The sequence below is a fragment of the Artemia franciscana genome, unplaced genomic scaffold, assembly GCF_032884065.1.
Source record: "Artemia franciscana unplaced genomic scaffold, ASM3288406v1 PGA_scaffold_67, whole genome shotgun sequence".
Taxonomy (NCBI): domain Eukaryota; kingdom Metazoa; phylum Arthropoda; class Branchiopoda; order Anostraca; family Artemiidae; genus Artemia; species Artemia franciscana.
Window position 1 is genome coordinate 803,652 of NW_027062705.1, and position 24,305 is coordinate 827,956.

Here is a 24,305-nt window from a genome sequence, read left to right on the forward strand (position 1 = left end):
GGGGGGGGATAACTTTGCCCTTAATGAACTTTATTTGGAAACCTATCAGTTGAATTCTGCTGAATTTTTTATATTCCTTTATTACGGAAACCCTTTCCTTTACTTAACTTAGTGAACAGGTATAACCTTCTTAAATCCCTAGAAAGAAAAATGTAGGCTATGTTTTGAAATTTATCGGATGGGTTTTTCCTCTTAGAACTACTTGGATGTGAGGTTGATCAAACCTTCTTCGGAAAAAAAGATTTTGCAATAACGGGTTTAATTGACATTTAGGTCAATCGTCTAGTAAACAATTTGAAATATCAATCAAATGCTGACAAAGATGTATAACGGTATTATTAAATTTTTATAAATTTGTATTGCAAATATTCCGTATACGGTTCACTGGTATCCCTCACTGGATATCTCCAGAAATAAATGTTAAGAGCCAGCAGAAAAAACCGACCGTGAAAAGGATTTTTTTTTTTTTTTTTTTTTTTTTTTTTTTTTTTTTTTTTTTTTATTGTGTTGACGTCCCTTTTAAGTGATCCTTTCTATAATAACAAGATTAACAAAAGAGCTGGCTTAATCTAGGGACGCATAGAGAAAGAATGGGGCTTATTTTTCGAATTTCTGGGTATTTTTATGTTCAAATTATAGATTTTTTTATAATTCGTGTGCGCACAAAGCTAGAAATGGAGTCTCACAAGGTACTATGAATTCACCCTTTTCAACTAATGCGCAAATGGTCTAGTTTTTATGGCACTTGGTATCTACCAAGTGACATATAGCGATCGCAAATTCTGTCGGTCCCGGTTTTGCTAGTTTAGGTACTTCCAGGTAAGCTAGGACGATGAAATTGGCAGGCTTATCAAGAACCAGACCAGATTAAATTAGAAATTGTCGTTTCTCCGATTTGACCATCTGGGGGGGGGGGGGTTAATTCTGAAAAAATAGAAAAGATGAGGTATTTTTAACGTACGAAGGAGTGATCGAATCTTAATGAAATTTTATATTTAGAAGGACCTCGTAACTCAGATCTCTTATTTTAAATCTCGATCGGATCCAGTGTCATTGGGGGGGGGGGGGGGGGATCTTGGAAAACACTTAAAGCGGAGAGATCAGGATGAAACTTTGTGGGAAGAATAAAAACAATTCCAAGATACGTGACTGACATAACCGGACCGGATCCACTCTCTTTGGTGGAGTTGGGGGGGGGGGGAGTAATTCGGGAAAATTAGAAAAAATGAGGTATTCTTAACTTACGAACGGGTGATCAGATCTTAATGAAATTTGATATTTAGAAGGATCTTGTGCTTTAGAACTCTCATTTTAAATCTCGACCAAATCTGGTCACATTGAGGGGAGTTCGAGAGGGAAACCGGAATTCTTGGAAAATGTGAAAATTGAGGTATCTTTATCTTACGAATGGGTGATCGGATCTTAATGAAACTTGATGCAATAGAAGGATCTTATGTCTCAGATGCTTTATTTTCAATTCGAATCGGATCCGGCGACATTGGGGGTTGGAGGGGGGAATCAGAAATATTTGAAACCAGAACCTTGGAAAACGCTTAGAGTGGACAAATCGGGATGGAATCTGGTGGGTAGAATAAGCAAACGTTGTAGATACATGATTGACGTAACCGTACTGGATCTGCTATCTTTGGGGGAGTTAGGGGCGGGGCTCAGTGGCTTGGTGAGTTTGGTGCTTCTGGACGGACTAGGACGATGAAAATTGGTAGGCGTGTCAGGGAGCTGTACAAATTGACTTGATAAAGTCGTTTAACTGACGAGTAGGTGATCGGATCTTAATGAATTTTGATATTTAGAAGGACTTGTGACTCAGAGCTTTTATTTTAAATGTCAACCGACATTGAGCCTCTGATTTCCCATTTAAATCAATCTATTGATTCTTAGAATTTTGCTAGAGCTCATACCATATGAGCTCTTGGCTCTTTCGGCCTCGTCATAATTGCCAAATGAGCTCTTAGCTCTTGTTTTCTAGGTCAACAAGAAGATCACTCTATATGCGGATTGCATTAAACTAGCAAGAATGTCACTAACAGCCATAGCTTATTCTAGTATTCATGCTCTAAAATTATTCTGTATAATATACGTAATTCTGGCTTGATTGATTGATCTTATAGCTGTTTCCATGGGAGGGGGATAATTTTTCTTTTTTTCGATTCTTTCAACGAAAATACCAAAAATGTACCATTCACCCCCCTACTTGCACCCCTAATTCCTCTGTACATTTCTGCCGACATTGCTCATTTTCTTACAGATTCAAACGGAGAAATTGAATATGCTGGAATCCAGGCTGGAGAGTAACAGTGGTGATGTGTTTAAAGCTGGAAAGGACATGAAAGAGCACAGGGTTTGTGACAAGGCTATGGAAGCCCTACTTAAACAGGCAAGGTCAGTTTAATTGAATTTGGAAAAGAAAAAAATTGGAATAGATTGAGCGCCCTTTGTTTTATATGTTTACTACTTATGCTTCCTTGTTGCTCATTCTAATTGTTATTCTTACTGCTAACTCATGTATTTTATATTTGTTAAGATAATAAGAAAGGCATTCAACACAGAGAAACTAAGTTGTTTTTTTTTTTTATTGTCACGACTCAAAAACTTTTTTTTATTTTTCTGGCCTAAAATTACTAAAAGGAAAACCATATCAGATAGTGTTCTAAAACAACTTAAATGTTAGATAGGTCAGTCCACTCTCCAGATGTTTGCAATGATAGGATTGGCGTACGAAAATATGTCACAAGTACGACCTTCAGTGTGAAGAAATACGAAGAGGGTGTTTCTCTGTTGTTTAATATAATCAATTATGCTCTCATCAAATGCAAAGCAAGCTCACCTATTACGAGGGAGCTATAGAAAAGTGACGCCATCTTGTGTATTTTTGCGTCGAGCACAAGAGAAAGTATACATACATGTCGAGTGATAGCCATGAGAGGAAAATTTTCAAGTAAGTCAACCCGTAGTCAACCTGCGTGTGTTCCCCAGCGAGAACCTCCAACAGGTACGACTCTAGTTCGGCATTTGTGAAGGGACACACATGCACGGAAAGGTGTAGCATAAATGGGAGACAGTAACAACGGCAATCAAAGGGATAAAATTAACCCTTGACTGGGCTGCCCACTTAATTGAATATTAGAAGTAATTAAAATTAGTTGCAGGAGAAGAGACGAATTGTAGTTGAATTTAGCGTGAACTAAATTTATGCTTTTTATAATAATTGACTGCTGTGCTGCTTTTTAACCCGCTACTTGACTCTCTGACCCGACCTAGAATAAATTTTTGAGTGTGTTTTTTTAAGGTTCTATCTTTTTAAAGAACCCATCTGTATTTTGGTGAACTTCAGAGAATTTTGAAGTGAATTTTAGAGAAATCAAAATATGCTAGGTGAATCCAGTTTTTGTAAAAGGCGCATCTGCAATATCTCTAGAACGGCTAAGGGTATTAAGTTTAAACGTTCATGGCATATTGATGGGGAAACTGAAAAAAATGTCAGTTTTTCAGTTTGGGCTGCGGAATCCAAGCGCTTTGTGAGTGACCTTACAGGGCTTCAGAAGTTCTGTCTGATATCTAGTTCAGTAGTTATTGATGGTTTCTGCTCCATCAAGCTCCATCATTCGAAACTATTTCGAAGTAAAACGTGTTCTTTTTTTGTGAATGTTTGCCCAATTCACATCAGAGGCCTGTTCCTTTGGGAGGGGATGTGGCAGTTAAACACCAGTATTTTGCTTAAGAGATCATTTGGACTAATCCCAAATTTTCCTGAAATATTAAAAAAATTCTGTCGTAAAAGCTTTTGTTTACCCTTCTTGCAGGATAAAAAAAAGTTAATAATAATAATTCCGGCATAATTTTCTTTTCTTGTTTCTGTTCTTGGTAAATTGAGGAGTAGAATCATTGTTAGTTTTTAAGTTAAATGCTGAAATGGCACCAGTTGGGTGAGGGGTCGTGAGGTGGCAATCACCTTCCTAGATTTTGAGAAACACCTCTTTTATATTTTTATTATTAAATGAAATAAAATTCTTGTTCCATCGGCATTTTTGTAATTTTGCATGACTATAGCAATGAAGTGTTCAAAAGTTACTTTATCTCTTATCATGAGATTACCATCTTGCTCTGCTAAATTATGTTTGATGCTAGTTAGTTATATCAATCATGTTTTCTTTAGGAGTAAATTTCTCTCTTCCTGTCGAATATGTTTCTCATATACTCGAATTTACTTCTTATACGTCGAATATACTTCTTGGCGTATTGTGTCTTTTTTAGGGCTGAAACTGCAGAAGTGAAGAGTGAGCTACGAAGTGAGCGACTCACCATTGTTGCCAAAGAGGCTGAAATAAGATCCTTGATGCTAGATCTAAGAAATTCGCGTGAGACATCAAATTTGAAAATTGTAGAAATAAACTTCCTCAGAGTCAAAATTCAAGAACTAGAATATAAACTTCAGGAACTAGCAGGTCAGCCAAATAAGTATCTACTCTTTTACACAAGAACAAAATAATTCCAGTAAATAAGGAACTTTCTCAAGCCAGTTAAGCTATTTTTCGTAATTTTGATATAATAGCCCTAAGCTGCTTGGTAAGGACCTCTCGAAGGGAGGACAGCAGGATAATGTAGATCTTTGGATAATGTACAGCAGGATAATTTGGACTATATATTCTCACATTAGTTTGGGGATGGCGTCTAACCTCCTTATAGAGAGGCACGATTGCTCCCGTTGCCATATTAACCAAACACTTGGAAAACTATAGGCTCCATTACTATCTTATCTCTATGTTTATCTACCTTGGTTCTACTGCCCTAGCAATGACGCATGGACCAATAATAGATATACATATCTATTAACAAATGAACTAACATCATTCTTATGTAATCCTAATAAGGGGGGCGATTAATGCCAGAATTGCCTCTCACTTAATTAGACTCTCTGTCTTGGCTTTTCCTACCATTAGCCACGACTTGACGCCCCCAACTATTCCATTTAATTCAAAAATCAACGGTTTATTTTATTTTTTTCGCTACCTTCTAGTTTTTTTATCAATACACAAATAAATGATATGCCCCAGCAGATGTTGGTTTATTTTCATGCTTTTTTGCCAATAAATTAAAGAGGCTTGAGTACAGAATATAAGGGGTAAGTTATAATGTAGCTGCAGCCAAAATATGTTACCTTCGATTTTTCTGTGTATTATAAAATAAGAATTTTTTTTTACATTTTTCTTTCTCAACAACCCCGATTCTGGATTTATACTAGTGTTATCGAACATACATTGCCCATCCGATCTTCATTGAAAGTACTTTAAAATTTTATTTTGGCGATTAAATCAAAAGTTTGAAATGTCAAACTGATAAAGTACGACTATTGCTGTTTTATAACCCCATAGAGGTAACGCTAAACGCAAACTGTATGAAAAGACTGGTAATCAATATAAATCAAATTAATATTTAAAACCCAATTTTAAAGAACTTGTCATTATTTCACCACATTTCTGCTAAGACTCTGACATTCTGTCGTTAATTAATAGCTACAGAGAAACAAGTTCCATAAATTTTTTGATACTTATACTTTTTATACATAAATTTTTTTACTAGGAATAATTTCTACCTTGACACTAGCCTAATATTTCCCACTAAAGAAACAACAAGGTTTTAAAAATGTGTTTGTCTTTCAAAAGTTTTATTTCACTGTCGGTATAGATGTGTTGCTCACTATTAGCTAATCAATTTTTAAAAAGCTGCCATTATTTTCTCTCCAGAAATAACGAGTAGTGGAATTGTGTTGTAAAATTATGTCACAAAGAAAAATCTGAAGAATTAAAGTACGCTTTCTACACGGAAGCAAAGGATAAAGTTAAGCAAAGAAGAAACAGTTTTAATTTCGACAAAGCAGTAAACAAAAATAAAAATATTAAAACTACACTTTAACTAAAAAAAAAAATCAAAATGCTCTGAATATTTCGGCCCCACGTCCGGGAGCCTTTCTCGACGGAAAAAAAATACAACTCACAACTAAAACAAAACGAAAAAAAGATATATAAAAAATAAAATAAATAAGAACAACTCGCATTATAAAACAAAACTCCCAGCACTGATGGTAATAACTTTAGAACAAAACCAAAGCAAACGTTTATAATGAAACCATGGGCTCCTTTTCTCTGCAACAATCGTGTATAAATGAAAATCTGTTAAAAATGAAAATTAAATGAACAAAACAAAAGAAGGTCACCCAACCCCAGATCTAAAAAAAATCTTACAGGTTAATGAAACAAAGTTATGAATTATAAATTGAAGGTTTTTTTTTTTCATTTGCTAGTTTAGCTGCAGTCCGTTGACTTCTCACAGCATTGACTTTGCTTGGATTTTCGTTCGCAAGGTTATAGTTTATATTTTTGTTCACTGCTTTATCGAAATTAAACCCGTTTTTTATTTGCATAATTTTTCTTAAATAGAAAAGCAGTGTGGTCTAAAGAATTATTTAATTATAGGATAGAAATTTCGTTTTTGTCTTATTAATTGTGGTTTTAAATGTGATTTTTACTGAGGATTTGTTACTGTTGTGATTTGGCCTGCAAAAATGTTGAGCAATGACGGCTACTTCAATAATTCTTACGAAAGTAACATTGTAAAACTTTTACTAGTACTTTTACTAGTAACATTGAAGAAAAGGTAAAACAAGCGTAATCACAAAACAATTAGCGTCTAGTCTGTTTTAAGTTAATATTTATATTGGGGCAGCAAAAAGTTTTGTGATAAGGGTTAAGGCGTCCAAGGGGCTAAGGGGATTTCAAACAGTGAAAAAGAAACAAATTGTATGGTGTTTTCTAGCTCAATTTTAGGGAAGTTTGAGAAAGGGATGTTTCTGTAGACCTCATTGTGCGCATGCCTGCGTTGGATTAATTCTTGTTTTGTTTTAATGAAATATCCAAATAGTTTCTCAGGGTAGCTCTCAGATTATTCTTAAGATATTTTTTTCCTCTCATTGTCCGTGTACCAGGGTTGTCGTTCGGTGAGAAAATGAATCACTAGATTTAATGATTTTGGTTGATTTTGGGATTTGCTTCAATAATCTAGTGATTTTTGTGCTGATTTCGTGATTTGTTCTGTTTAGACAATATAAAAAATCAGTAGAAATAATGATACACCACTAGGGGTCGGAAACCTACCGAGTACCTTCTGTATCCAGATGATAAAAGCTATTTTTGCGGTTTTTTCTTATACATAAACAATTAGCTAAACTATTCGTCTATGCGTTGCAATGATTCTTACGCCAGATGTAATATCAGGGACTTCTTAAGAGCTTGTCAGTTAGTATAAAGTGTTTGCAATATTTGAACTTTCTCGTTTTCTTTTTGTGTTTTTTTTTGTATCTCTTTTCAAGAGCATTTTAGGTGTTCAAAAGTATCCTACCTACTTCATTTGTAAAATATATTGATTTAGAGATAAAGTTAAAGAAATTATAGACAAAGGAGTTAAAAAAAGAAAAACATCGGAAAAGAAACTTACACAAACATATGCATATTAAAAAAATAGGTAAAACTGAGAATTAAACTTTTAATGAAAAAAGTTTAATGAAATATTTAATGAACAAATACAAAGCTGAAACAATAGGAAAAATCTTTTCAAAACAGTGAAAATCAATTCTGTGAATATTTCGGCCCTTTGTCCAACGGCCGTCTTCAGCACAATACGAGAAAGAGAGAGAAAAAAATATGTAGGCTATACATAAATAGACTTACATTAAAATGCGAAAACTAATAATGTTAAAAACTTTTTTATAACAGCCCTAGCATCCTTACTTCAACGAAGTTCAACCAGGACTTTCTCGTATTGTGCTGAAGACGGCCCTTGGACATAGGGCCGATATATTCACAGAATTGATTTCCACTGCCTGGAAAAGATTTTCCTTATTGTTTCAACTTTGTATTTGTTTGTTATGGATGGGCAGTGTGGTCTCTTCGCTATTTCCTCTAAATATTTAATCAAAACTAGCTTAATACTTAATTAATGTTAGTACTAATTTTTTTGAAAAATACAGAGTTCAAGTGATAGTTAATCCTTTTGTACTCCTGCCGGAAACAAACAGGGAAAAACATCAGACTTATCAACACACCTGATGTCTTTTAAATGTCTTCCCTGCGTTTGGAATTCTTCTCTCAAGTTGATCTAGAAAAAGTTTATCTGTTCGGCAGGTATACTAATTGTTCCCAAGTATTACCTACTATGCTTTTTTTTTTTTTTTTTTTTTTTTTTTTTTTTTTTTTTTTTTTTTTTTTTTTTTTTTTTTTTTTTTTTTTTTTACCAGATTCATCGTACCTACAGATAATAGAAATAGGAATAATCACGAGAGAACTGTTCTTTCGAGCTTCTATCGTGTCTAATTCGAAGCCATTAACCTTAAATCATCGTTCTGATTTTAAATTTGTCAAAATTTGTCAATATTTGGCTTCCGTCAAAATTTTATCAGTAAAACATTTCTCAAAAGTTTGACTATGTGAATGTTTAATTTTTGCTACAAATTTTTAGTGCTTTGTTGCAAAGAAAGAAGATTTGGCAGGGGTTCAAAAAAACTGAATCATAAAAAAATTATCCAAAGCACTAAAAAGTGCTTAACACTAAACATTGAAGCACTGAACGTCACCAACACAAAAAAATCTTCCCCAAATACCGGAAAAACAAAATTTAGAAAAATGTTTTCGTTTTAAAACATAAACACTAGAAACACTCTGCCACAAACATAAAAGTAATTTGCCACATTATGATTTGCCACATTATGATTTCGTCATAAACACTAGAAACACTCTGCCACAAACATAAAAGTAATTTGCCACAAGACCGATTGAAAAAAAAATATAAGTTTTGTTAGACAATACTTTTTTCATAATCAGAATTGTAAAGGCAGTCATGTCTCCATTTAGTAAAAGAAAAGATCGTTTAGTAAAAGCAAAATATAGATATTGTGCTTTTGTAATATGAGGCCTCAGTCAGTTTTTGCAGAAGAAATTTGTGTTGTTCTAATCTTGAAAGTTACTTATGTTATAGCTGCAAATATAAATAAAAAAAAAATACTTATTTTTGTCTTACAATTGTTTACAATTTTGTCTTACAATTTTTGTTTTTACAATCTTATTTTTGTAAAAAACTGAAGGCTGAAATATGTTTCCTTCTGAGATTTTTTCTTTGATATTTTTTTTTTGCAGTGTGTAAACTAAAAATTAAAAAACTGAAGTTCGCACTAGCTGCAAAGAGGTAAAAATTAATGTTATTTCCAAATGTTGTGTCTAGTGCTGAAATTTATGTTCAGATATTTAATTCGGTTCTTCTTGGAACTCATGGAGGGGAAAGAGGCGACATACACCTACTCTCGTGGGGTCAAGAATGTTATCACCTCTAATTTAATCTGTTACCCCCCCCCCCCCCTTGTGAATAGTTCCTACATTTGGAGCTTTGGGGAGCATGACTTGCTTCTCTTACATACAATAAGGGTTTGTTTTTTCAAGAAACTGTGCGCGCCACATCAGGCTTTTTATTTTTTTATTTTTTATAATTTAGTTATATTATTATGGCTTTAAAAGGAGGTTTCAAGCTAGGGACTGGTGAGAAGAATCTTTTTTGGGGGGAAGGGCTGACGATGTTTCTGTTTGCCTTTTTAGGATAATGTTATATTGAATCTTGTTAGAGAACGTCCGAGAATGGTGAAAGTGTTTAATAATGTACATTTTTGTCTCAGGTAATCCTCCAGTGGAAGCATCCAAAAAAGTAATTGTAGAAAGAATATTCTTCCCCGGTAAGGAAAAAACCAAAGAACCAGAATCTGAACTCAAAGAGAAATTTGTACCAACCGCATTCAAAGAAAGTATTGGAAAAAAAATTGATAGACCAAATCCAGTAACAATGAAGAAATACGATAAATATCAAGAAAAAGAAAATAATCCTGTTGATACAGCTGTAGTTCAGGAAGATATTGAGCCAACAGTGAAAGAGCATCAGTTAAGCATGCCGACGAAATTTGGTGAACTTCAAGTGTGTGGAAGTAGCAGTGAGAAGAAAGGAATATTCAAAGAAAGTATTGGAAAACAAATTGATAGACAAAACCCAGTACCAATGAAGAAATACGATAAATCTCAAGAAAAAGAAAATAATCCTGTTGATACAGCTGTAGTTCAGGAAGGTATAAAGCCAACGGTGAAAGAGAATCAGTTAAGCATGCCGCAGAAATTTGGTGAAATTCAAGTGTATGGAAGTAGCAGTGAGGAGAAAGGAATAGTTTTGAAGGAAAAAGGAAAGGTCACGAAAACTAAACCAGAAATTATCCGAGTGCCTGATTGTGATGTAGGAGAATGTAAACAACAGTGATTTTTTTTTTCCTTTTTTTCGAATTTAGTATTATTATAAAGAATAAAATATTTAGTGGAGATTATAAGAATTTACTTGAAGTTTTTCATAATTTGCAACAATAAGATATTGAGTGTTTCATGTCAGCGAGTCTTACACTAAAGCATGTATATTCACCATTGTAGATTTAAGCTTACATGAGTATGTAAATTTTGGAAAAAAGCTTAAATAATACAAGAATCTCTGGAATAGCAACAAAACCTTCAAATTAGCAAATAGTATGTCAGTGGTCAACAGAATAAGAAAATGTAAAATGATAAATTCAATGAACAAAATGGTGAATAAAATACTGTGCACAGGATTGCGACATCTTTCTGTTGCTGAAAGGAATCTCTCTAGAAGAATAAGTCTACTTGTTTGTTTTTATTTCCAATTAGTCAAGTTTATGTTTGAAAATCTACAGGGTATCGAAAAGACCTCTTATAGAGCGTCATAAAAGACCTCTTATTGAGCGTCTTAAAAGAGCGTCAGGATTAAAATATGAATGGATTTGAGAAGGAAAAAATCATGCAGAATCTTGTGTTTGGAACAATGCTGCATGATCAGTTTCAAAAGTTATCGGTACAAAAGGAAATATTCTCTCAAAGGAGACATGAGAATATCATGAAAGATAAGACTCCACCTTTGGATTATTGTATAATGCTAATGCGTCACGGGCCAAACGCATTTACTCAATTTATTGACATACTAATCGAAACAAAACAAAATGATATTGTGGATTTGCTCTTGAACAATCCGTAGACATCGAATTGTTCCATGTTGACTTAACACTATCTGAACGATATTTTTGTCTCTTTTCATGAAAACAAAAATAAGATATATAGGGCATGAAAACCACAACTTTTGGTCGATAAATTTTATGCTCGCTTCTGATTTTGAATAATAGATTTTCCACTTTGTTCGACGAAGTTTTTGATATGAGGCGGGTAGAATCCATATGGTAGGCAAAGAGGATCGAAAAGCTGAATGCTCTTAGCTGTTTGAATGATGCATAACCAATGACCCGTCTTTGCATTTGACGGGCTACTATTAAGAATGCTGATCCTATCGCTGGTGTTATGACAATGTTCAAGGAAATCCGAGGGTATGCAGTAGGTTTTGTATTTGGATATGTTCAGATTCAAGTTGAATACATTGACTGTGCGATTTGTGTTCATGGTGCCAAGTCTAATTCAAATTGATTTAGCGAGATTAATGCTATAATCTCTGTCGATGGATCGACAAAGGCACACTATAAACGTGCTGTACCCATTCAGACAATACTCGTATCTTGAGTACCAGACAAGTTCAATACAATGATGCCATGATTTTATTAAACATTGTATCGGTTATACCATTTTCAAAAAGTGATGAATCTCGATCTAGGTATTGCATTGTCAATTCATATAGAGTCCTATATGATTTATCGAATGACAAAGTGGGGAATAGAATCCTAGAGCACTAGCACTTTTTACAGACGCCAAAGCAAGTTTTGAAGGAATTTCACAAAGGATAAATGAAGAATCAGTGTAGATACGTGAGCCTGTGGTAATATGTCGTTGATTGATGATTGTGTGAGGAACCAGCAGTTTGATATTGTTTCCGCTAGCTCTCAGTTTTTCAATTGCCAAAGCAACAGAACTCATAACCTGTTGTTTTCGCACATGAAGTATTGCTGAAGTGAGAGAGACTGTTGCAACAGGCGCATCGGCAAGTACCTTTTGCAAATGGACGGGGCAAGTTGTAACTTTATCTCAATATTAACATTGGGAGACGGCCATTGGGGTATGTTAAATACAAATTTATCTAAGCTTGTAACTTCTGACACGTAACTTTGAACTGATTAAACTGTCTTTGTTAAAAATCAGCATAAAAAGGAAATTCTTTGATGTATTAATTTAAATCAAAACTACCTTATTCAGAGTTTAAGCTACTATTGTCAAGGGTTGCTCCTTACTCTTAAGGAACTGCGTCCTAATGCTATACTTTTCAGTCGTTATTTTCTCTTACTATCATTTTTCGTGGAGAGGAGAAACATATTTATTGCATGCTCCGTGGTATTCAAAAAGAGCAGCTACTGCAAATGCAGAATTAGATGTAAAAATAGGAATTTAACTCCCTCAATATGGGGTTCTGTCTTACCAATATCAACGAAAATTAAATCTTCTTGCTTGTTTTAGAGAAAAATAGTCAAGTAAGTCACCATTTAAATCTATAGTCCTAGATTGGCCAAAGAAGGTTTATTCTAATGAATACTTCTTGATATAAACGAATTTTATATCTAAATTTAAAGGAACTAATTTATAAAATTGAATTGTTTTGAAATAAATTCCATCAGATGATACTTCGGCCTCTTTTTTCCATTAACATTATTTTCAATAAAAAAGTAACCGCTGCTCTCAGTGGCTCGAAAAGAGGGGGGGGGGGGTCTTACGGCTCCCCTAGATTCTGATAGTATGTATCAAAATGTTTGTTTCCTTCGTATTTTAGTTGGAAAAATAAAACAAAATTGAGAGAAATATTGACAAAACAAGTTCGTCTCTTAAATTTTGAATTATATATTTTAGCTGACCCCCCTCCCCTCTTAGGTTTTGTTTAAAATGAGGATAGATTTTAATAGCTGCAGTGACAAGTAAATTTTTATTTGGTGTACCAGGGGATATGCACTAAGTCTCAAACATGGTTAGAAAACGATTCTGAATTCGAAGTTAAATTTATACCTATTTATTTACTTGCTATTCAGTATATTATTAAAACTTTAAGAATTTTTTTTAGTTTGAAATAAAGATTTTAATAATAAAATCTTAATAAGCTCGATAATGTAAGTAAAATGATTTATAGAAATAAATAAATTCTCGTTTAAGGTTCAATTTTTAAACCAAATGTTTTTTGAAAAAAAGTATAAACATATGGAGTGGTATTCGTTAAACAATCCAATAGAAGCACAATACCAATGGAAATGTGAATATTTTTGAAGAGCTGCTATGTTGGATTTGGCTAATGCCGGTACCTCTAGCTTTGAGATCGAAAATGGTTCAAATTATCGATCCAAGAAAAATTTGGAACGGTTAAAAGAGTTCTTGATGTAGCAACGGTTAAAATGAGACTCCTGGATAAGGCCAAGTACATGGAACATGTCTTTCCTCTCATGCATCATAATTTCTGACTCTCGTAAATTTAATATACTAAATAGGTGTTACGTTTTTGATATACATATGAGGGGGGTTGCTTCCTCATGTACGTAATAGTTTCTATTCGTTTTAAGCTTTAATGTTGTTCCTTACTTTCAGTTGAAAAAACTTGTTATTATATATTTTATTTCTGATCCTTTTTTGAACAATGGGAGGAAATCTGGCTCCACCTCCACGAAAAAGCTCTTCTTCCCTGTGGATATATCCTCTAGACAATTCAATCCTGGTGAAAATTTATCCTGGACCGTATATCCTAACATCTCCATGCGTAAAATTGGGTCGCCAAAGAGAAAGCAAGATATACAAGGAATTCTGGCAAATTCCACCAGGGTAAAAATTTTTCCGAAAAATTCATTCCTGGAAACTCCCCTCCCCATGGAAAATTCTCCCCATGTAAAATCCCCCAACAGAAAATTTATTTTCTGTTGCAAACTTTGCATATTTTTCAATAACAAATACTGTTATTTAAGCAATACTTTGCTTTACATTTGCAATTAACAAATACAAGTATACTTTGCAATTAACAAATACAAAGTATGCAATACTTTGCATACTTTGCAATAACAAATACTGGGGGGTTATGATATCTCCAAAGATCATAATTTTTAGGCTTTTCAACTATGCTGAACAAAATGCCTATCTAAAAAATTTTATTGGACGATTTTGAGAAAAAGGGGGCGTAGAAGAAGTCTAGTTGCCATCTATTTTTTTTTTGGTCACCTTAAAATACCACTAAAACTTTTAATTTTCGTTCGAATGAACCCTCTCCCAAAATTTGCAGACCGTTTGGTTCGTACGGTCACTCCTAGGAAAACATACAACTAAAAATGCATCCGCAATATTTCTTCTGGCAAAAGAAATATAAAATTCTACATTTTTGGAGCTAGGAGCTTGAAACCTCAACAGTAGGGTTTCCTGATATGCTCAATGTGATGGTGTGATTTTCAATAAGATTCTTAGACTTTTGAGGGGTGTTGACGTAAAAGAGTGTTTTTTCTTCGATTGTTTGTTTAAAAACCCGCGAGGGTCAAGAAAAACCTTCAGGGCCCCTCTCCAAAGCATGATTTATTCGGATGTTACGTAATAGAACTTGTTAGAGTTCGGGGTCCGCTAGTTCGGAGCCTTCAAGACTCTGAACCCAAGCAACCAATTCCAGTGGGGGGCCCTAGAATCTAATACCAATGGGGCCCCTAGAAACCAATTACAACGGAGGTGCTAGTAAATAATTCCACTGGGGACTCTAGCAATTAATTGCCACTGGGGCCCCATAAAACCAGTTCCGACTGGAGGCCCAGAATGTAATATAATAAAAAATCCAATTACGAAGGGGTCATAGCAGTCCTTTCCCTCCTATCCACCAATACTAGTGGGGCCCCTATTATCCAATTCCATCGGGGGGGGGGCGAGTTTCCTCTTTTATCGACAAGACATTTCAAGAAGTTTTTTGTATGACGTTTTAAGACATTTTTTCTAAGATATTTTTCAAGATCCCATTGGTTGTTATGTAATAGGGGAATGTTTACTTATTTTAAAGATGATGCAATCTCGTGTGGCGAGCTAGACATAAGGTACCCAGGGGAATCCTCAATTGTAACTATGGAGGACACACATGTGGGGTGTTATGTAATGACGATGGACACGTGGGTTGTTACGTAATACATTATGAGATTTTTTCTTTCAATGCATTTTCTTTTTCTCAGGAAACCCTTATAATCTAAGATTTTGTCCACAATAGGATTCGATTAAACGCCCATCAATGGAATGGAGTGCTAGACAGGTGAACTATGGAAGCCTTTCTTATGTTATGATTTTGGGGATACTTTCTACAGGATAAACTATTGCACTCAAGGAAAATCCCCTGTATTGCTCACTAGAACGATTAAATTTTACGTATGATCTCAAACCCTGCCACATGAGAGCACACAAGCTTCCCAATACTATTGATTTTTCCTCTATTAGATATGCAACTGGCTGCTACACCATTATTGATTATCTAACAAACTTTTATTGTACATACAAATTTTATCAATAATAAAACCTTATAAATGATGAAACCACAGAAAAAGCAGGTAAAACGCAACAAACGAAAAAATAAAACGTGAAAAAACCTTATAAAGCATAAAATATAATTAAAAAGTACCATGGATTAAAGAAAGGTGAGAACCCCAGCAACCAATTCCAGTGAGGAAGGGGTGGAGGGTTGAGAGATAAATGTAAGCAATATTAAGAGGTTTTTCTGACTGGTCTTAATGAAAATGTATCCCTTCTATTGCTCAATTAGACGCATCTACAAGAAAGAGATACATTTTTTTGCATTTGGTTATTTCTGAGAGGTTTTAATGAAAATGCCACGTTTCTTTGAGCCAAAACTATGTATATTTCTCGCCACTGTGACAATATGTGGCTGGGTGGCCCAGCCCCCAGCAACCAATTCCAGAGAGGAAGCTTGCTATTAGAGATAAATTCAAGCCTTATTCAGAGAATTTCTAAGAGGTCTTAGAAGCCATGACTATGTATATTTCATGCCAGCATGACAATATTTGGTTGGCCCAGTTCTAGCAATTAATTTCAGAGAGTTGTTATTAGAGATGCACTTAAACAATATAAAGAGTAATTTTGGAGAGGTTTTAATGAAATTCCTCATTTCTTTGACTGGGTGCTATATTTCAGTCCCCCCACCAGTCAAAAATTTCTTTTAAAACCTATCACCTTAACTTTCAGCTGTAAAACCTGTTAGTCTAAGCAATTCAAGCCAAATTGGCAATACTTGGCTGCCCTATGGCATCCCAGTGATATTTTTTTTTATTGCTTAGGCATTTTTCAGATGTTTTCCTGATAAAAAAATGCATTAAATCTATTGGCTCATTTTTTCGCAAACCAACCCTCCGTAATACACCATGTCGATTCGCGCCACCTTGCCACGATATGACTGCCCCTCTGGCACCCTCTAGTACCCCCTCGCCATTCATAAGACATTTTCCAGATATTTTCTTTTAAAAATCATAAATTAAATGTAATGGTTCATATATTCGCAAGCCCCTCCATTGTAATACACCATGTCAATTGCCACCTCCGTGTCACATTATTACTGCTCTTTTGGCACCCTCTTCGTCATTCCTAAGACATATTCTATATATTTTTATAATAAAAATCATGCATCAAGTCTATTGATAAATGTTTTCGCAAGCCAACCCTCCATGACACACCATGTCAATTCAACCCACTTTCTTACATTATTGCTGGATCTCTGGCACCCTCTGGTACCCCTTTAACACTTCTAGATGATTTTCCAGAAATTTTCTTATTAAAAATCATTCTTTAAATTCATTAGTTTGTGTTTTCCCAAGCAATCCTAAACGTGATACACCATCTTAATTCATGCCACTGTCCCGCACTATGACTGTCCCTTTGAAACCCTCTAGCACCCCCTCAGTATTGCTAAGACATTTTTCAGGGATTTTATTCATTAAAGTCATGCATTAAGTTCATTGGCTCATGTTTTCGCAAGCCAACCCTTCGTGATACACTATGTCAATCCAAACAACTGTGTCACGCTAATACTGTCTCTCTGGCACCTTCTGGCACTTCTTTATTATTCCTAAGAAATTTTCCAGATAATTTCTAAGTATATATATAAATAATATGTTTAAAACCCAATGATTCGCGTTTTTTTACAGCCACCCTCAACTTGATACACCATGTCACTTAACCGCACTGTGCCACACTATGCTAGCTTCTGGCGCAAACTACCGCGCCTAAAGTCTCTTCGCAAATTTCCCTACAAAAACAAGTTTATAAACTAAAAATGACAGTTATTATTGTTTAAACAGTAGAAACTTGCCATTTCACTGTTAGATTGCAATGTTGCATGAAAATTCCCAGTCTATGAACTTTAATGGCTGGCAAATGGAACCCTCTGGCGAGCATTATCACAACTAGAGCATTTTGAGACATTTTCTTCCAAAAATAATCGTTTAAACTAGAAATGATCTATTTAAACTTGAGGTAAAATGCCCAATAGCGTTTTTTCTGATGACTCCTAGCAATTGACGCCAGTCGTGAAACTTGTACATAGATTTTTCTCCTCGTAAAACTGATATTGTTCATGAAACTTGTTGCGTGCTGATTTTTATTCGTAAAACTTAATTTATCTTGATGTTTTCCTTCGTGAAACTTTTTTACATGTTTATTTATTCTTTCGTGAAAATTAATTTATCATGATATTTTTCTTCGTGAAACTTTTAGCATATTGAATATTCCTTCGTGAAGCATGATGCATGCTCATTTTTGTCCATGGAACTTGTTGAATGTGGATTATTACTTCAAGAAACTTAATGTATCTTGATTTTTGTCATCGAAAAACTTGTTATATTTTTCTTTCTGCTTCTTGACAATTTCTGCGTGTTGACTTTTCTCTCCGCTAAATAAGTATATTGATTTTTCTTATATTAAAGCCGGGTTTGTATTTGGAACTAATTGCGTGCTGATTTTTTTTCACGAAACCTAATTTATCTTTATAGTATTCTTCGTACAACTTGTTGTATGTAGATTTATCATTTTTGAAACTTTATTTACTATGATATTTTTCTTCGTGAAACTTGTTGCATTTTGGTTCGTTCTTCGTAAAATATAATGTATGCTGATTTTTGTTCGTGAATTTTGCTGCGTGAGGACGAATTTTTCAAGAAACTAAATGTATCTTAATTTATGTTTTCAAGAAACTTGTTATATCTTTATTTCTTCTTTATGAAACTTCTTGCATGTTGATATTTGTCCTCTTGAAACTTGTAAATCGATTTTTCTCCTCTTGAAATCGGCTTTGTTCGTGGAATTCGTTGTGTGCTGATTTTTGTTCGTGAAACTTAATTTATCTTGATATTTTTCCTAGTGAAACTTATTGCATGTTTATTCGTTCTTTCATGAAACTTAATTTATCATGATATTTTTCTTCGTTAAACTTGTTGCATGTTGGTTTTTCTTCGTGAAACATGATGCTTGCTGAGTTTTTCGTGAAACTTGTTGCTTCTGGGTTATGTCTTCAAGAAACTTAATTTATTTTGATTTATGTCTTCGAAAAAATTAATACTTTTTTATTAATCCTTTATGAAAATTGCTGCGGGTTGATTTTTCTCATCGTGATAAAGTATATCGATTTTTCTCCTCTTAAAATCGATTTGTTCGTGGAACTTATTGCGTGCTGATTTTTGCTCAAGAAACTTACTTTATCTTGATATTTTTCTTTGTGATTCTTTTTGTATATCGATTTATTTTTTTCGTAAAACTTTATTTACTATGATATTTTTCTTCATGAAACGTGTTGCATATTGGTCTTTTTCCCGTGAAACATGATGCATGCTGATTTTTGTTCGTAAAACTTGCCGCAGGTAGACTATCTCTTCAAGAAACTAAATATATCTTAATGTATTTTTTCGAGAAATTTGTTATATTGTTATTTTTCTTCACCAAATTTTTTGCATGTTGACGTTTGTCTTCGTGAAACTTGTACATTGATTTTTCTCCTCGTGGAACCAGTTTTGCTCGTGGAATCTACTGCGTGCTGATTCTTGTTCGTGAAACTTAATTTATCTTGATATTTTCCCTAGTGACACTTATTTTATGTTGATTTCCTCTTTTAAGAAACCTAGTTTATCATGATATTTTCTTTGTGAAACTTGTTGCACGTTGGTTTTTCTTCGTGAATTATGATACATGCTGATTTTTTTGTGAAACTTGTTGCTTGTGGATTTTTTCTTCAAAAAATTTATTTTGATTTTTATCTTCGAGAAACTTGTTGTATTTTTATTTCTTCTCCATGAAACTAGTTTTGTACGTGGAACTTTTTGCCTGCTGATATTTTTTTGTGACACTTGATTTATCTTGAGAGGTTTCTTCGTGAAACTTGCATGTTGATTAATTCTTTTGTGAAATTTAATTTATGATGATTTTTCTTAATGAAACTTCTAAAATGTGTATTTTTGTTTGCGAAACATGCTGCATGCTGATTATGTTTTTGAAACTTGTTGCATGTGGATTATTTCTTCAAGAGCCTTAATGTACCTTGATTTATGTCTTCAAGAAACTTCTTATATTCTTCTCTGTTCTTCATGAAACTTCATGCATGTTCATTTTTCTCTTCGTGAAACCTTTATATTGAGTTTTCCCCTTGTCAAACCAGTTTCCTTCGTGGAGCTTATTGCTTGTTGATTTTTGTTCGTTAAAATTTATTGGTCTTGATATTTTCTTCGTGAAACTTGTTGTATGTCGACTTTCTCTTACTCGAAACTTAATTTATCATGATATTTTTCTTTTTGAAACTTGCAGCATATGGGTTTTTCTCCGTGAAATACATGCTGATTTCTGTTAGTGAAATTCGTTCCTTATGGATTATTTCTTTAAGAAACTTAATGAATCTTGATTTATGTCTTCGAGAAACTTATATTTTTATTTCATCGTTATGAAACTTGCTGAATGCTGATTCTTCCCTTCGTGAAACTTGTATATTGATTTTTTTTCCCCTTGTGAAATCGGTTTTGTTAGTGGAACTTGTTGCGTTCTGATTTTTGTTCGTGAAACATAGTTTATCTCGATATTTTCCTTCATAAAGTTTGCCTTATGCTGATTTTTGTTGTTAAAACTTACTGCCTGGGGGTTTATTTCTTCAAGAAACTTAATTTATGTAAACCAATGTTTTCAAGAAACTAGTTATATTTTTATTATACTCATTGAAGCTTGTTGCAAGTTGATTCTTCTTTTCGTGAAACTTGTTAAAAAGAAACATTCAGAACGACAGATAAAGGTCAATCGGAATCGGACATCCCATCATGAGAACTGCCAACGCTTACGTCTGCCGTACTGTACGGAATATTTTGAGTCATGCACTCATTCGAAGGTGTAAAAGTCTCAGCTCGAACTCGACCTTACCACGGTTATCTTATAGCAGGTGTTTCAAGCCGCATTTGACTTTTAATGTTGACAAAAGAGTTATTGAGCTAAGACAATCCCGCTTGTCAGTTTTCGCTTCTTTTAGAACACTGAATAGGGGTTCGGCAATGACATATGACAATGGTTATGAAAAAAGCACTGTATCACTTTCAATATGTTTGGAAACCTGACTCCTCTTATAGAAGATTTCATTGTAAGAATATGGATCCAATAGACCGTTTTTTCCAATGCGTCCAAATTTTCAAGATTGACACCTTCGTGTACAGTTACATTTAATATGGGCCGCTATTCCTGCTCCAGTTTCACCATATTCCGAGTACCAGAGTCAAAGTACTCGAAAAATTGATAAAAATTAGGAACTCATAATTCGTAGCTTGGAGTCAGGAAATGAAGGAAGTCGTAGATCTTGTCGCAGAAGGGAAAACGATAAAATATTTGGTTTATAGCTTGAATGTAAAAGTGTCTTGATATGCGACGAATTTGATTTGGAGACTTTCGGCTGCAAAATGACCATCAACGACTTCCCTCGTTTCCAGCCCAATAATGAAATCATGTCCTTTATATCCGATATAGACTGTGTTTTCGGGATGACAGTTCGCTTCATCGTACGAGTTGATGGCGAAAGGATTAGTTACTCAAATATAGGAAGGCTTCATGAAATTCAAACTTAAAGTACGAAGGAGCTTTTCTACCTGGCTTTTCAAGAGGTGAAATAATGGTTTTTGTGCCTGATATATAGTTTTAAATTCATTTGATTCTCCCAACACATTTTCAGCGAAATATATTTGAGCTCTTGAGCATGGTTTGATCAATGTAATTCGTACATGGTTATTCGCGTGTGGGGCATTTTCAAGCACTAGAGAGTCCCAATACAATTTTAGAGTATCCCACTCCTCAAGAATACGTATCGCACAGTTTTGAAATTAAAGCTAACGAGTGAGAGGCAAAGCCAAAAATTCGTGTTTTCCGACTTGAATGGAAATTCTTTCCTATATGTTTCTTGCCAAACAATTGCAAACGACTCTGCATAAATCTACCAGACTCTTCGAAAGTTTCTTACAAACGTGACTTGCAACCAGGGTACATAAATGGCAGGTACATTTAACAACTACGACCCTTAGATATTCCTTAAACAAGCATCTTGACTGAATGGCTTATGCCCGTCATAGCATTGGCTGTGTCACAAAAAAATTCAATCCAATTTTTAAGATGAGAGCTTGCCAGCTTGACTTCATTCATCACTCTGACCAGCTGGTTGAATATACCAGACGCTGATTCATCGTTGCACTCTATCAGAACAAGAAAATCTACCTATATATTCATTGTTTCATTCCACAGCAAGTTACTTGGCTACAGACGGATCCGTCGTTTCATCAATAACCACCGAAAAAAGGTTTGTCTTTAGAGTGTCGAGAAGCTTACTGTGAAAATGAAATCCCAGTGCTTGTTGGGCAATGTTGGTTGCTTTTGTTCTAGCAAGACTGGCATGGTTTAGCAAATCCGGACCTGGCATACTTTTTATGAGCTTCATCAAGTCCTCAGAAAGCAAATAAGGTAGGTCATGTTAAACTAGAAATGAGACAAACTGTTGCTTTAATTGTGACCACTTACCCGCTTCTGGAATTGCTAGAAAAGTGTTGGTCCAACGACAGAGTCTTGGTAGACAAAGCTATCTATACTTTTTCGCTTGAGCTTTGCTTTGTTTGTGGCTTTCAACGTCATGCTTCCCTTCTTTCAAAGAAAGACCTTATTGGAATAGAGGTGGTGAGCTATATAGGTACTGCTTTGGTTATTCTGCAACTTTCCAAGCCATATCCTTTTTCCCACTCATACCTATATTTTTGATCTGAAGACTTCCTTGCCAACTTCTCTTTATCGGAAGAACTTGGGGAGGGTTCATCGTCCGAGTTCTTAAATCTATCCTCATACTCTTGATTGTGATCTATGACTTCGGCCATTTTAATAAGGTATCACATCCTACAAACAAGAAGAGTCAAGTCAGAATTTAAGCAAGATGGTGGAATCACCCTATTTTATTATTTTCAGAAAGATTTTGCAGATTTTTAAAATTAATACTATATACTCATACTCTTGATTGTGATCTATGACTTCAGCCATTTTAATAAGGTATGCACATCCTACAAACAGGAAGAGTCAAGTCAGAATTTAAGCAAGATGGTGGAGTCACCCTATTTTATTATTTTCAGAACGATTTTGCAGATTTTCAAAATGAAAGGGGTCAGACTACTTATTATAAAAGTTATGAAAGTTAAAAAAAAATTATTGTCTATAGTGGCTGATGCAGGATCTCCAGTTAAAAGAGGGAGGAGGCCTTGTTCAAGAAACACAAAGAGAAATTTTGTCTCAAGCACCTTTAGTTGTAGACAAAGCCCTTTCAATCCCTTCTTCCTTTCGAGAGGTTGACTAAAATATGCTTAAAAAATCAAATTTGTGCAAACTTTTCTATAAAAAAGGTAGAAAATCCAAAGATGTATGTCACTAAAAACTATAATATTCCTTCTATTTTGTCTATTAGACAACTATTTTAGGGGAGCAATTACCTATATAACACTAAAACCGTAAAGTTTAGAAAAGGTCAGCCTTAGGAAATATTGTCTTCTTGTTTTTGTTTTTTTCGCTAATAAAATAAAGTGAAAGTTTAGGATGGAAATGTTTTTTCTGGCACGAAACAAAGTTTATTTTGGAATTTCTCACTAGAACCTGCATTTTTCTATATATTTGACCTTAAAAAACAAGCATCTCAGTTATGAAGCAAATACGCTTGAAAAAGGAAATTAGCCTAAAGGCTTTTAAAGAGAAGAAATTTTACGGCTGCTAGGCCATTAAAACAAATTAGCGAAGTCTGCAGGAAAAAACTGAGGCAAATGCAGAAAGCAAAATCCTAGAAAAAATTTAAGTACGGGTAGGGCAGCACCAAATTAAACATTACAAAGTGTCTTTTTCTCTGGCATTTTTCTTCTATTATACTCTTGTTTAAGTGACTAAGATGACTGCTACACACACAAAAACTGAAAGGAAAAGAAAACAACAAAGGGATATACAAAGGTACAGATTAGGGACCTGTGCAGTAAAGGGTGCAGAGTTACTGCCCAATTGAACCCAAATATACACTAAAAAATGAGTTTCCTTCTACTGGGTGACATCTCTGCAACCTTACACCAATCAATTGAGTTGGTATGAGGTACACAATTGACTGAATAATATACAGCAGAAATAAATTGTTTTTATCATGGGTCTCTAGTCTGTACCGTTATCAACAAAACATCACTTAATATAGCAAAACTTAATATCACTTGCTGCTAATTAGTGATAGCTCAACTTATTCTTGACTCAAGCAAATAATTCATGGCTTTAGATTTAGGACTATTTTCAATGCCACACGACACAGATTTATAACAACTTATTCTTTATCGTATGCTATTCATACTATTGGGCTGTCTACGCCTTTGCGATAGTATTATTTGGTAATTACTTTTGTTCAGACATGTGGCTGAAATTGACTGAATAATATACAGCAGAAATGAATTGTTTTTATCATGGGTCTCTAGTCTGTACCGTTATCAACAAAACATCACTTAATATAGCAAAACTTAATATCACTTGCTGCTAATTAGTGATAGCTCAACTTATTCTTGACTCAAGCAAATAATTCATGGCTTTAGATTTAGGACTATTTTCAATGCCACACGACACAGATTTATAACAACTTATTCTTTATCGTATGCTATTCATACTATTGGGCTGTCTACGCCTTTGCGATAGTAATATTTGGTA

The 24,305-nt window shown here is 34.3% G+C and overlaps 1 protein-coding gene across 4 annotated transcripts in view; it reads left to right on the forward strand.

Moving 5' to 3' along the window:
- LOC136042125 (protein Spindly-like) overlaps positions 1-10,418 on the forward strand; it is a 97,474-nt gene extending 87,056 nt beyond the window's left edge. For all 4 annotated transcript variants that reach the window (XM_065727032.1, XM_065727031.1, XM_065727034.1 and 1 more), the window contains exons 9-11: positions 2,267-2,400; positions 4,273-4,463; positions 9,734-10,418. In XM_065727032.1, coding sequence (XP_065583104.1) covers positions 2,267-2,400; positions 4,273-4,463; positions 9,734-10,359 — 951 coding nt within the window. In that variant the 3' untranslated portion in view covers positions 10,360-10,418. The remainder of the gene's footprint in view (positions 1-2,266; positions 2,401-4,272; positions 4,464-9,733) is intronic.
- The last annotated feature ends 13,887 nt before the right edge of the window (positions 10,419-24,305 follow it).